This window comes from Saccopteryx leptura, chromosome 9, assembly GCF_036850995.1.
Source record: "Saccopteryx leptura isolate mSacLep1 chromosome 9, mSacLep1_pri_phased_curated, whole genome shotgun sequence".
Classification (NCBI taxonomy): Eukaryota; Metazoa; Chordata; class Mammalia; order Chiroptera; family Emballonuridae; genus Saccopteryx; species Saccopteryx leptura.
Window position 1 is genome coordinate 92,720,751 of NC_089511.1, and position 13,012 is coordinate 92,733,762.

At 45.3% G+C, this 13,012-nt stretch overlaps 1 protein-coding gene across 7 annotated transcripts in view; it reads left to right on the forward strand.

The window, feature by feature from the left end:
* Positions 1-5,261: 5,261 nt before the first annotated feature.
* LOC136381391 (zinc finger protein 248-like) overlaps positions 5,262-13,012 on the forward strand; it is a 31,562-nt gene continuing 23,811 nt past the window's right edge. For 2 of the 7 annotated variants that reach the window (XM_066350047.1, XM_066350053.1), the window contains exons 1-3: positions 5,712-6,111; positions 6,794-6,895; positions 6,997-7,038. In XM_066350047.1, the coding sequence (XP_066206144.1) occupies positions 7,024-7,038 (15 nt within the window). In that variant the 5' untranslated portion in view covers positions 5,712-6,111; positions 6,794-6,895; positions 6,997-7,023. Of the gene's footprint in view, positions 5,343-5,648; positions 6,112-6,793; positions 6,906-6,996; positions 7,039-13,012 lie in introns of those variants that run through there. The other 5 variants (XM_066350051.1, XM_066350049.1, XM_066350048.1 and 2 more) reach the window with 5 other exon arrangements.

A 13,012-nucleotide genomic window follows, 5' to 3' on the forward strand; every position in this document is an offset into this window, starting at 1 on the left:
AAAATTTCTTCCTTTAATTATAAAAATAAAATCGTGAGATTTTGAGGATTCAAATCTGGGCATAACAGAAAAGTTTATCAAAGAAGTGCAGAATTTCAATCTTGTCTTGACTTTTTATTTAAAGAAATGCCAAACATCAAAACAGACAACAATTGTCTCTGAAGAAATTAGAAGACAAGGTATATTTAAATTCTGAAATATTAGTGCAATGGGAAAATGAACACGTTGAAATTGATAAAAGATGAGTGGAAATATTCAGCCATTTCAAAAATGAACATATTCCATGTGAAATTTTATTTATTCTTGTTCAACTTACATTTTGCTGCCCTAAAACTAATGCAGCACTTGAAAGAGTGTTTTCAATTGCTAATGATTTTTGGACAAGTGAGAAATCAAGATTGAATGTTGATACACTAGTTGCAGCACTTGATGTAAAATTCAATATGGAGGATATTTCTTGTTTAGATATTTCCAATATATTGTTACAAGATGATACATTGACAAAATATATTCATTCAATGGAAAAGTACTCATTTAGATATTTTCTAAACGAGTAATTTTTTCTATTATTATTAAAAATTAACAGGCATGTAAGCCTAGTTACAATATAAAATATTACAAATGTTTTTATTATGCATTTATCATATTATAGTGTATTATTGTTGCAATGAATAAAAATGTTTCTTTTATTTATGATATTGTTTTCTTCAATTTATTTTTGTCCTTTTCATTGTAAAAAAGTTGGTCAGCTTATTGGTAATCCTTTCACTCATTCTTCTTACTGGAACTGCAAGTTCATTTCAAGGAACTGATAATAAGCAAGGTCCATGCCTGTGGTTTGTTATTTTTCAAACTTTTCTGTCTGCTGCTGTTCCCTTAGTCAAGAACACTGAGGTCACAGGCTGGAGTGTAAGACCTCAGACATTGCAGGCCCCCCTCTACTCTGCATTCTTCTTGTTTCTCCTCCTTCACCAGGAAATGATGTGGGCCCTCCTATTTATAAAGTTTCCTACATATGAGCAACTTTCGTTATTAATACTGAATTGGTAGCTTGCTTTATTTCTCATTCTAGAGAGTGTAACTATGGTCACAAATATATTACTGTAGATACTTTAAGGTGGTCAGCAATGGGGCAAGATCACGTGAGGAACCCAGACCCAGGAACTTTGGCTGGAGCCGCCCACACTCATGCATGCCAAAAGAAACTTCCCAGAAGTCCCTTGGAAAAAGCGACTGTCTTGCCAGCCAGTGAGATTTCACCACGTCATATTAGCTCAACCACCCTAGAGACCCTTTAAATATCCCATATGCAGTTTCATCCATGTGACTTCCCTGGCCCATGTCCCCCGGACCAGTGAACATCATCGGGAGGGATGTGATGTACTCAATAAAGCTTTTATTATTCCACACTTTGTGGCTACGCCCCTTTCTTCTTTCTCGGCGGGGAAAAATAACTTACATTTGGTGCTGAAACCCGGGAGGGGTTAGAAGTCCGCAAGGACTGCTCCTCTCCCCTTCCCCTTTGAGAAAGAACCAGGATCTCCGACTTTCCACTCACTTTGGCACACGGTGCAGTAAGTCCCCTGCCTCCAGCCTCCCCTCAGTTCTTTCCACCGAGACTCCCTGTCCGAAACCACAGCTGCATCAGGGACCTATTTTCCGTTCCATTCTGAGTGTGTGTGTGCCCGTGGAGATGTCCCAAGCACATCCACTTTACCTATTTGTCTGGTGGCCAGAGCTTGAGTTGCGGGATGCCAATTCTCAACTCTGACCACTCCGAGGACTGAGGGCAGCCATGGGGGCACAGGAATCTAAACCTGATACAAAAACACTCCTGGAGTGCCTTATCCGGAATCTCTCCCTCCCTAAAGAAGAAGACTGTTCTTCTTCTCCGCTGTGGCCAGGCCACAAAACCCACTGGATAATCGGACCAGGTGGCCTCCTGAGGGGACTTTCGGTTTTAACACACTCACCAATTTAACTATCGCCAAGAGAACTGGGAACTGGTTGGAAATTCCCTACATTCAGGGCTTCTAGTTATTCGCGCTCCTGTCCTAATCTCTGTGCCGCCTGTTCTACCATGCAGGCCCTTTGTTGGCCAGAGAAACCTCACCTAAAACCTCCACTCCTGATCTTTCCTTCTCCACTGACCCCCAACTCTCTTCCCATCCTGCCTGACCCCTGGGGGTGCCCCTCTTTCCAGACCCCGCTCTGATCCCTCTGCAGACCTCTTTCGCTCAGGTCTCTTCTCTCCAAGAGCCCCCTCCCCTCCCTTTGCAGGATCCTGTTTCTCATTCGCCTGCAAATACCAGTCTCTCTTTCTCCTCCCCTGCTGGCCAGGGGCCCCTCCCTTCTCCACAGTGTTTTTAAGCCCCTCCTCCATCAGGCTGTTCTCAGCCTGCCATTGGCTCTTACACCGGTTTGCAGGATGCCCAACCCTAATCTTCTTACAGGAAGGCCTGGCCCTGTCTTGCCTCTGGCTCTGGCGTTACTGGCAGGATCTGGTGCTGGGCTCCCCAGGAGCCCCCTTCATTTTATTCTAACCCCCAAACTCCTATCCGAGATCTGTGAACATGGCATTTAAAGTTTTTAATGGTCACAGCTAGAAGAAAAAGGTCGAGGCTGTTTGCCAGGTCTGCGTGCAGCAGAGGTAACGCTCCAAACCCAGACTCTTGTGGCAGCCCTGAGGCTGGCAGAGCAACAGGGGCAAGGCACAGGAAGTGCCCGACCCAAGTCCAAGCCGCAAAGAGGAACCCCATCACTGGTCCCGGCAGGACCCCTGCCCATGGCTGCCCACTGAGCCCTGCCCTGACTGCAAGCAGCTCGATCACTGGTGGAGCTATTGCCCCTTTGGGCAACAGGCTTTCCCTCAGCACCTCTACGTGGAGGACAAGCCACCCAAATGGAAGGCCAAGCCATCCAGGTGGACCCATCATTAGAACTCCTAGGAAATGGCCTGGACTCAGAGACCCCTATCATCCTCACCCACACTGAACCCCGGGTAATGCTGCAGGAACGGGTAAGTCCATCTCATTTCTTGTGGACATGGGAGCTACCTTCTCTGTTTTACCATCACACTCTGGACCTCTAGTTCCCTCACGGATCTCAGTTATGGGAGTGGATGAAACCCCTTCCTTTCCCCTTTGTACGCCACTACTGGCATACAGTTTTGCCTCAAGTTTGCTGGCCCCTACCCATCTCCGGCTCACCAAAAGGCTGGACCCTGCAGATCCCCCATTACTCCTCTTTTTTAAAAATCCTACAGGACCGCTTGACCAGGCAATGGCGCAGTGGATAGAGCGTTGGACTGGGATGCGGAAGACCCAGGTTCGAGACCCCGAGGTCACCAGTTTGAGCGAGGGCTCATCTGGTTTCACCAAAAGCTCACCAGCTTGGACCCGAGGTCGTTGGCTCAAGCAAGGGGTTACTCAGTCTGCTGAAGACCCACGGTCAAGGCACATATGAGAAAGCAATCAATGAACAACTAAGGTGTTGCAACGTACAGTGAAAAACTAATGATTGACGCTTCTCATCTCTCCGTTCCTGTCTGTCTGTCCCTGTCTATCCTTCTCTCTGACTCTCTTTCTTTGTAAAGAAAAAAAAAAAAAGTTAAAAAAAAAGAAAAAAAAATCCTACAGGACCGCATCCGCGATGTTTCTCCAGTCACGGTCAAACAGATGCTCCTCCTGACTCCCCTCAAAGCCACCTCCTTCCAATCTCCCCCTCCCCGTGACGCCCCTAATCAGCAGGAAGTAGCCGGATGAATAGGCGGTGCCCCTAATTAACACAAAAGATCAGAATGTAAGGTGGTCAGCAATGGGGCAAGATCACATGAGGAACCCAGACCCAGGAAGTTTGGCTGGAGCTGCCCACACTCATGTGCAGAAAGAAACTCCCAGGAGTCCTTTGGAAAAGAGCAACTGTCTGCCAGCCAGTGAGATTTCACCACCTCATATTAGCTCGACCACCCTAGAGACCCTTTAAATATCTCCCACATGTGGTTTCATCTGTATGACTTCCCTGGCCCGTGTCCCTGGGACCAGGGAACCTTGTCGGGCGAGATGTACTCTGTACTCAATAAAGCTTTCATTATTCCACACTTCGTGGCTACGCCCCTTCCTTCTTCCTCGCCGGGGAAAAATAACTTATGTTGGAATCCATGGGAGTCTGAAAAGACCAGAGTAACAAGCTTTTATCGAAAGGAACAAAGGAACCCTGCTGGGCACTTCTCGGGGAGAAGGGCACTGAAACAGACTCTGAGGCAAAAATTTATTAAGGTAGGGGAGAGCTTTGAGCAAGTGTGAATTGAATCAGCAGTTCTGGTTATGCTCCCTTCTGCAGTTTTACGATTTTGGCTTCCAGGAACGCTTCTCCTTGGGGCAGTGGACCAGCTTCCTAGAACTGTTCTGCTTCAGGGGCGATAGTAAGTAAGCAAGGGTAGGGTCAGATAGACAAGCGGAACAGCAAAAGGCAGTTGGAAGTTCTGGTGAATTCATGTATCTATCACTTCAGATACATTTATTTTCTAACCACTAAAATTTTATGTCAAGAAAATTACTGTTGCCCTGGCCGGTTGGCTCAGTGGTAGAGCGTCGACCTGGCGTGCAGGAGTCCTGGGTTTGCTTCCCGGCCAGGGCACACAGGAGAAGCGCCCATCTGCTTCTCCACCCCTCCCCCTCTCCTTCCGCTCTGTCTCTCTCTTCCCCTCCCACAGCCAAGGCTCCATTGGAGCAAAGATGGCCCCGGGCACTGGGGATGGCTCTGTGGCCTCTGCCTCAGGCGCTAGAATGGCTTTGATTGTGGCAGAGCGACACTCCAGATGGGTAGAGCATCGCCCCCTGGTGGGCATGCCGGGTGGATCCCGGTTAGGCGCATGCGGGAGTCTGTCTGACTGCCTCCCCGTTTCCAACTTCAGAAAAATACCAGATAAATAAAGAAAATTACTGTTCACGTTCAGACACGAAATTCATGTACATCTTTCCCTTCTTTTGGTGTTTACCTGTAAAGAACACTAATTTCTTTTTTCAGATTTCTAAATGCCTTCTCAATTTCTAAAGAACGGGGCATCGCTGGAGATGTATTTGACAATTTACTTGGCAGACCTCGTGGGAAGCGCCCTTACAGCGTGACCGGATTTGATCACAAACGCATGCTCTGAAGGAGGCTTCCCAGAGGGAAGCCCCTTCCAGCCACAGCGGACCGAAGCCTTGTCTGGCTCGTGCTGAGTCCCCTCTGCGCATGTGCATCCCCGCCCCCGCCTCCTCGGGCTAGTCCTTCTCGGCCGCCGGCCCGCCGGGGAAATAGTCCCAGGCCTTCGGGTGCACGCGGCGAGGGAGCTGCGGGTGAGCTTCGGCGGCGGGAGCGAGGGCTGAGAGGCCTCGCGCGGCACAGGGCTCCGGCGGTGCCTGGTGGTGGCGAGCACCCTGCAGGCCCCGGAAGGACCCCTGGCGGCTGCGGCCTCTGCAACTGAAGCGACGCCGGGCGGGGGCTGCTCTGTCCACAGCTGTCTGGGTTGGCGCGGGCTCTCGGACTCTCTGGCTGTTCAGTCTGATGCCAGGAGGCCGCGCCGCATTGTGGCCACCGGTGGGGAGTGCGCGTGCGCGTGCGCGTGCGCTAGGTTTGCGAGGATAGTGCTGAACCGAGGGGAAGAAGGAGCACGCGTGCGGCACGCGTGCGCGCGCTGACGTTGGGATCTGCGTGCGGTGCGTGCGTTAATGTGCGCCGCGCTTGCGCGGAGGTGGTGGCTGTGCGGCAGGGCGCTGGGCGGGATGGTCTGGGTACGTAGGTCAGAACTAGTATGTCAGTGAGACTCGGGCTTTTTATCTGTAATATGCGGATTTGGGAAGTCGTCAACTTTATTGCATGAATGACTCACGCGGCTGGGACGTGGAAATGGCTCCAGGGTGTCCGTGTGTAAACGCACGGCGGACATGGGAGCGGGGAATGGCGGGAGCAGCTCGCCGCGGAGCCTGCTCCTTGGCGCAGACGTCCCTGGATGCCGAGTTACCACTCCGCTGCTCCCGCTCGATACTTGTATGTGGCCACGACCCAGTTCCGCGAGGCCGTGGGAGGCTGAGGGGCCCGAAAGGTCTGGGACGCGTTGAAGGAGAGGTGAGCTGAGCTGAGAGCTATGAGCACACGGCTTGCGCGGCACGTGTCTCCCCCGGGGAGAGTTCGTGGTCTTACCCGCAGGGATGCAGAGCTCAGCGGGGAGAGCCGAGGACACTCCTCAGAACCCCTCCTGCATCCCCGACCCCCTCGTGCTCTCCTTCCGGAAGAGAGCTGCCCTCACTGTCCCATTGGTTGTTGGTGGCATCTGGAGAGATGCGAGGGTGGTAGTGCAGGCGGGTCCTTTTTGGAATATCTGGTTTGACCTTATTTGAAGGACTTAAAAGGTGAATCCAAGAGTGAGTTGTTCTGACCACGGAATTTGTTAGCGATGGAACTGAGCTGATAGGTTAGATCTGCAGATTGCTGAGCCACTTCCCATTAGATCCCTGTTGGTTCTTATTAAAAGACTCTTTTGAAAGTTGTAATCCGGTTAGAATAAACATGAAAAAATTTACCTTGTCTTAAACATCCCCATCCCATTTTTCAGAGTTTTCTTGGATTGTTTGATCTCAGGGAATTAATGCTGCTAGCAGATAAATACTATAGATAAACAGTATGGTTTGTGGATTTTTGGTGTTGGGTTTTTTTCCCCTCTACATCAGTTTTAACACAGTGTCTCCTTTTTTAGATTACTGTTCTATGTCAAACTCATCTTTTTATGTTTCTAATTTTTGTGTCACAGAACTTAAATTGGTAATAAATCAGTAAGAAACAAATGTTTACATTCACTCAGTGAAAAGTATCATGTGTAAACTCAACATATGTCGGATCTTCACATGGACATGTAAGTATCAGTAAGTATTGTGTGTGTGCAGCTGTGTAGGCAGGTGAACCCAGGAATTACAAGCAGGCCAGGTTCTGACTTCCTTCTTCCTTCTCCCTCAGCACTGCCTCCTCCTCTAGGAACAGAAAATGAACAAATTCAAGGTGAGTCTTTGTTTGTTCATTGCCACTTGTTTTAAAATTAGTTTTCTAAAGTTTATAAGGTTTCATATTTTTAAAGTGAAAAAATAGAAACAGGCGAACTTTTACATTGAGGAAACTGTTACAAGAGGAGCAAATCCAAAGTAGGATTATCTGATTCATAGTTAGTAAAAATAAATGCAAGATGTTAAAATTTACAGCTATCCAAGTTACTGTAAAATCTTCTCTGATCTGATAATAACACTGAAACAAATGGATTATTGCCTATAATCATTTCTTGGTTGAAACAACACAGTGAACTGTACATATGCTTTTCAGTGACAGCTCTCTCATGGTCCTGCTTGATCCAGGAATAAAACCTTGAAGATATGACCAAATGGAAGGACTTTATGTCCCCAGTGTAACTACCCATAAATGTTCGTAGGCTTGTTTGTATTTTTAGCTTGAGTAGTGTATAGTAGAGAGCTCTGACTTCCAGTCTCTGATTGGTCATTTACATACCAATCTAATGAACACATTCTTACTTCTTCACCCCTGCTGACTTGAATCAATTCTAGGAAAAGCCACCAAATTGTAGTAAAATCCATTTTTGTCTTTGTCTTATTTGACCGCTTTGCAGTGTTTGACACTCTTATCTATAGTGTGTTTTGAAAGTATCTGTTTGCTGTGACACTGCCCTCATAGCTATCCTTTCCTAACTCTGATAAGAGGTTTTTTGTATCCCCCATGAAGTGTCTTTCCTTTTGCTCTAGACCAGGGGTCCCCAAACTTTTTACACAGGGGGCCAGTTCACTGTCCCTCAGACCATTGGAGGGCCAGACTATAAAAAAAACTATGAACAAATCCCTATGCACACTGCACGTATCTTATTTTAAAGTAAAAAAAAAAACGGGAACAAATACGATATTTAAAATAAAGAACAAGTAAATTTAAATCAACAAACTGACCAGTATTTCAATGGGAACTATGCTCCTCTCACTGACCACCAGTGAAAGAGGTGCCCCTTCCGGAAGTGCGGCGGGGGCCGGATAAATGGCCTCAGGGGGCCGCATGTGGCCTGCGGGCCGTAGTTTGGGGACCCCTGCTCTAGACATTGCTTATCTCTGGGCTGTTGCTTTACTCATTGCTTATCTATTTTTTATCTATTACTCTCCTCAGTCTGCCTATTTCTTGTGACCAGTGTTATCTTTTTTAAAATAAAATATTTTTAAATTGGTAATAGTAACCAATTATTGTATATATAGTAATATATAGAGTGATATAGAAGTGATATAGAAGATAGTAAGTAAAAATTACATACAGTACTTCTATTTTTTCTATATCTGATGCTTCCTCTAGGTCTGGTGACATTTATCATTTAAATGGAGACACTTTCACTGACAGTGAAAGAGGTTTTAGGAACAATTATGTTAGGACAGCTGGCTTATATTGGAACAGTACCAGACAAACTAGTGTATGGTCACGCCACTATTAGAATTCACTATTTCTAGTTTCCTGTTTGTCCTCCCAGGGTTTCTTTATTCAGTTAAAAAAATATATGTGTGTGCATATTCTTATACGCTCTCTCTCTTTATTCAAAATTAATTCCATTATCCCGAAATGCTGCTTAAATTTAGATGTACCTGTACATCATTGGTATTTTGTTAAAATGCAGATTTTGATGTAGTAGAGCTGCGTGGGAACCTGGGTTCTATATTTCTAATCTCCCAAATGAACCTGATTATACTGTTAAAGGAGCCAGACTTTGAATAACAAGTCTATACACTATTTTCCATTATTTTTTATTTATTTGGTGTGTTTTTTTTTCACTTCTTTTTTCATCCTTAGAGTGCTCTCTGTAACAGAACATGGATTGCTGCGTTTTAAAAAAATGTTTATAACGGCATAGTAATTAAATTGTGAATGTTCCATAATTTATTTAGGTAGTTATTAACTACTTCCAACCTTTTTCTACTAAAGCCATGTTTTAATGAATAACCTTGAACATACAGGTTTATTCTATTAGATAAATTACCAGAAATGGGATTGCTAGATCAAAAGCTGAATGCAGTCGATAAACTTGATCAGTTTGGTGGAATTACAGTATCATTTTGTATTCCCTTTACACTACATGAAAGTCCTTGTTTCTCCAAAGCTATTCTTTACATATTATATGGTTTGTTTTTTGGCACCTGATAGGTAAAAAGTGATATTTTATTGTTTTGCATCTGCAGTTTTTCTTTCTTTTCTTTTTTTTTTAAGTGAGATGAGGGGAGATAGACAGACAGACTCCCGCATTCGCCCTGACTGGACTCCACCTGGCAGCCCTTGTCTGAGGCTGATTCTCAAATCAACCAACTTGTCCTTAGTTCCTGGGGCTGACACCAGAACCAGTTGAGCCACTGGCTGTGAGAGTTGAAGAGAGAAAAGGAGGGGGAGGGGGGAAGATAAGCAGAAGGTTACTTCTAAAGTGTGCCCTGACTGGGATCGAGCCTAGCTGGGACATCTGCATGTGGAGTCAACACTCTATCCACTGACCCAACCAGCCAGGGCCTGCAGTTTTAACGATGAGTGAGGCTATTTTCTTATGTATCTGAAAGTTGTATTTATATTTCACTAAACTATCTGTTCGTGCCTTTTGCCCATTTTACTCCTAGGTTTCTGGCTTTTTTTTTCAGTGTCTAGTTGTTTATATATTAGGGATAATAATGTTTATTGTTTGAGTACTATTATTTTCTGGCATATCATTTGTGTCTTGATAATTGCTCACATGCAATTTTTGTGTTTTCTCCCCATGCATGTTTTCTCCCCATGCAAGTATTCTGTTTTAGGAAACCACATTTCACTTATTTATCAAGTTTCCTTAGGCTCCCTTTGGCTGTGACAGTTTCTTTTTTTCTTTTCTTTTTTTTTTAACAAAGACAGAGGGGGATAGATAGGGACAGACAGACAGGAACGGAGAGAGATGAGAAGCATCAATCATCAGTTTTTCGTTGCAACACCTTAGTTGTTCATTGATTGCTTTCTCATATGTGCCTTGACCGTGAGGCTACAGCAGACCGAGTAACTCCTTGCTCGAGCCAGTGACCTTGGTTCCAAGCTGGTAAGCTTTTTGCTCAAACCAGATGAACCCGTGCTCAAGCTGGCAACCTCGGGGTCTCAAACCTGGGTCCTCCGCATCCCAGTCCGATGCTCTATCCACTGTGCTGCTGCCTGGTCAGGCTGTGACAGTTTCTTAGACTCTCCTTGTTATTTTATGCTTGACCATATTTTGAAAAGAATAAGTCAAGTGTTTTGTAGAATGTCCCTCAGCAGGGAATTGTCTGTTCTTTTCTCCTGGTTGGCTGGGATTGTGGGTTTCTTAAAGGAAAACAACATAGGTAAAGTGTCATTTTTTCATGTCAAATCAAGGGTAAAAGCTCTCAACCTGGTGGGGTAGCTCCATTGGTTAGACAGCCGAATACACCACAGTTGCAGGTTCAATCACTGTCAGGGCACATAAAAGAATCAACCAATGAATTCACAGATAAGTGGGACAACAAATCAATGTTTCTCTCATTATTTCCCTTTCTCTCTCTCTAAAATCAATCAATCAATAAAAAGTAAAAGCTCTAACATGATTTATCAAGTTGATGTATCATTGTTGATCACTGGGCTGATGTCAAGTTTCTCCACTGTAAAGTTCCTCTTTTTTTTCCTTTTCTTTTTTCATGATTTTGTTTGTTCATTTTAGAGAGGAGAGAAGGGGGGGGGGGAAGGGGAGAAGCAGGAAGTATCAACTCCCATATGTACCTTAACCAGGCAAGCCCAGGGTTTTGAACCTGTGATCTCAGTGTTCCAGGTTGCTGTTTTATTTACTGAGCCACCACATATCAGTCCTTCCTTTGTTTTCGTACTGTATTCTTTGTAGGAAGAGGAGGGTGTTAATTTAAAAATAAAAAAAATAAAAAGGTCTTTTAAAGTGAGAGGCAGCATTTATTGAAATCAGTAAGAATACCTATTCGGGCCTGATCAGGTGGTGGTGCAGTGGATGGAGCCTCAGACTGGGACACAGAGGACCCAGGTTGGAAACCCTGAGGTCACTGACTTGAGCGCGGGCTCATCCAGCTTGAGTGCGGGGTCAGTGGCTTAAGCATGGGATCATAGACATGACCCCATTGTTACTGGCTTGAGCCCAAGGTCACTGGCTTGTACAGGAGTCACTCATTCTGCTGTGTCCCCCCCCCCCCCCGCCCCCATCAAGGCACATAGGAGAAAGCAATCAGTGAACATCTAAGGTGCTACAATGAAGACTTGATGCTTTTCATCTCTCTCCCTTCCTGTCACTTTCTCTCTCTCTGTCGCCAAAAAAAAAAAAAAAAAACCCCGAAAAAAACTATTTGGGATCATGAATTCAGGTAGGAGCCCACATAATGTTCTAAATAAGAGACAAAGGCAGTGTGTTATATTCACAAGGAAGGGAAGGGAACAGTTACATCAATGGAAGGCATTTCTATTGGTGCAGATAATATAGTGATGTTAATTCTAAGTAATGTTTTTGAATTTTAGCCCAAAAGTCTTAATAGTCTTAACTGCATTCTTGTAATCTTTGCAAACAATTCTTTGGGAAACAAGGTTGCTTAGACCTAGTTTCAAGGTTATTTTGTCCTGTTGTCCTGTTTCAACATTCTAAAGATTTGAGACGTAAACCATGCAAGGCAGTTCTTCTTGGATGGCAGCTCTGGCTTCATTTTAAAGTGGCTCTCCTTATAATATTGTTTATATTTTCCCCTTTTCATCAAGATCTTTCCTTGAAAGCTTCGCTGATCAATCATGGGAAAGCAGTGCTGATCAGTTATTAAAAGCACCATTGGTCGCCCTGGCCGGTTGGCTCAGCGGTAGAGCGTCGGCCTAGCGTGTGGAGAACCCAGGTTCGATTCCCGGCCAGGGCACACAGGAGAAGCACCCATTTGCTTCTCCACCCCTCCGCTGCGCTTTCCTCTCTGTCTCTCTCTTCCCCTCCCGCAGCCAAGGCTCCATTGGAGCAAAGATGGCCCGGGCGCTGGGGATGGCTCTGTGGCCTCAGCCTCAGGCACTAGAGTGGCACTGGTTGCAACATCATGACACCCAGGATGGGCAGAGCATCGCCCCCTGGTGGGCAGAGCGTTGCCCCTGGTGGGCGTGCCGGGTGGATCCTGGTCGGGCGCATGCGGGAGTCTGTCTGACTGTCTCTCCCTGTTTCCAGCTTCAGAAAAATGAAAAAAAAAAAAAAAAAAAAAAAAGCACCATTGGTCATTCATTGTCAGGTGGCTCATTTGGGGTATGTCATGTCATTTTCAGTCTCTTGTCACCAGTAAGTCTCAGTCCTGGTATGTTGTATACCATGTAGGAGGGAAGGTTGTTTTTTACTTGGAACCCTAGGCTACATTTGAACAACAGGAATGACAGAACAGAGGAAGGCTTTTATATCTTCAGTTACTTCAGGTTTCTCACATGTCTGATAGGCTTAAATGATCATCTCAAAACATTGAGCAACCATTGTCAGCATGGTGCCTTTATAACATCGGGCTATGTAAAATGTTCTATGACAGCAAAAATTTTTATAATAAAATATTAATTTCAGTTTGAAGAATAGATCTGAAACAAGGAGCACAATCAGCTAAAGATATTCATATAATGTTATATTAAATGTTAAGAAATTTAAAGAAATGTGTTTTATGCCTGACCAGGTGGTGGTGCAGTGGATAGAGTGTCAGACTGGGATGCAGAGGACCCAGGTTCAAGGCCCTGGGGTTGCAGCCGCTGGCTTCAGCCCAAAGTCACTGGCTTGAGCAAGGGTCACTCACTCTGCTGTAGGCCCCTGGTCAAGGCACATATGAGAAAGCAATTAATGAGCAACCTAGGAGCTACAACAAACAATTGATGCTTCTCATCTCTCTCCCTTCCTGCCTGTCTGTCTCTGTCTGTCCCTCTCTGTCTTTGTCAAAAAGAAAAAAAATGTGTTTTAATTAAGTCAAAA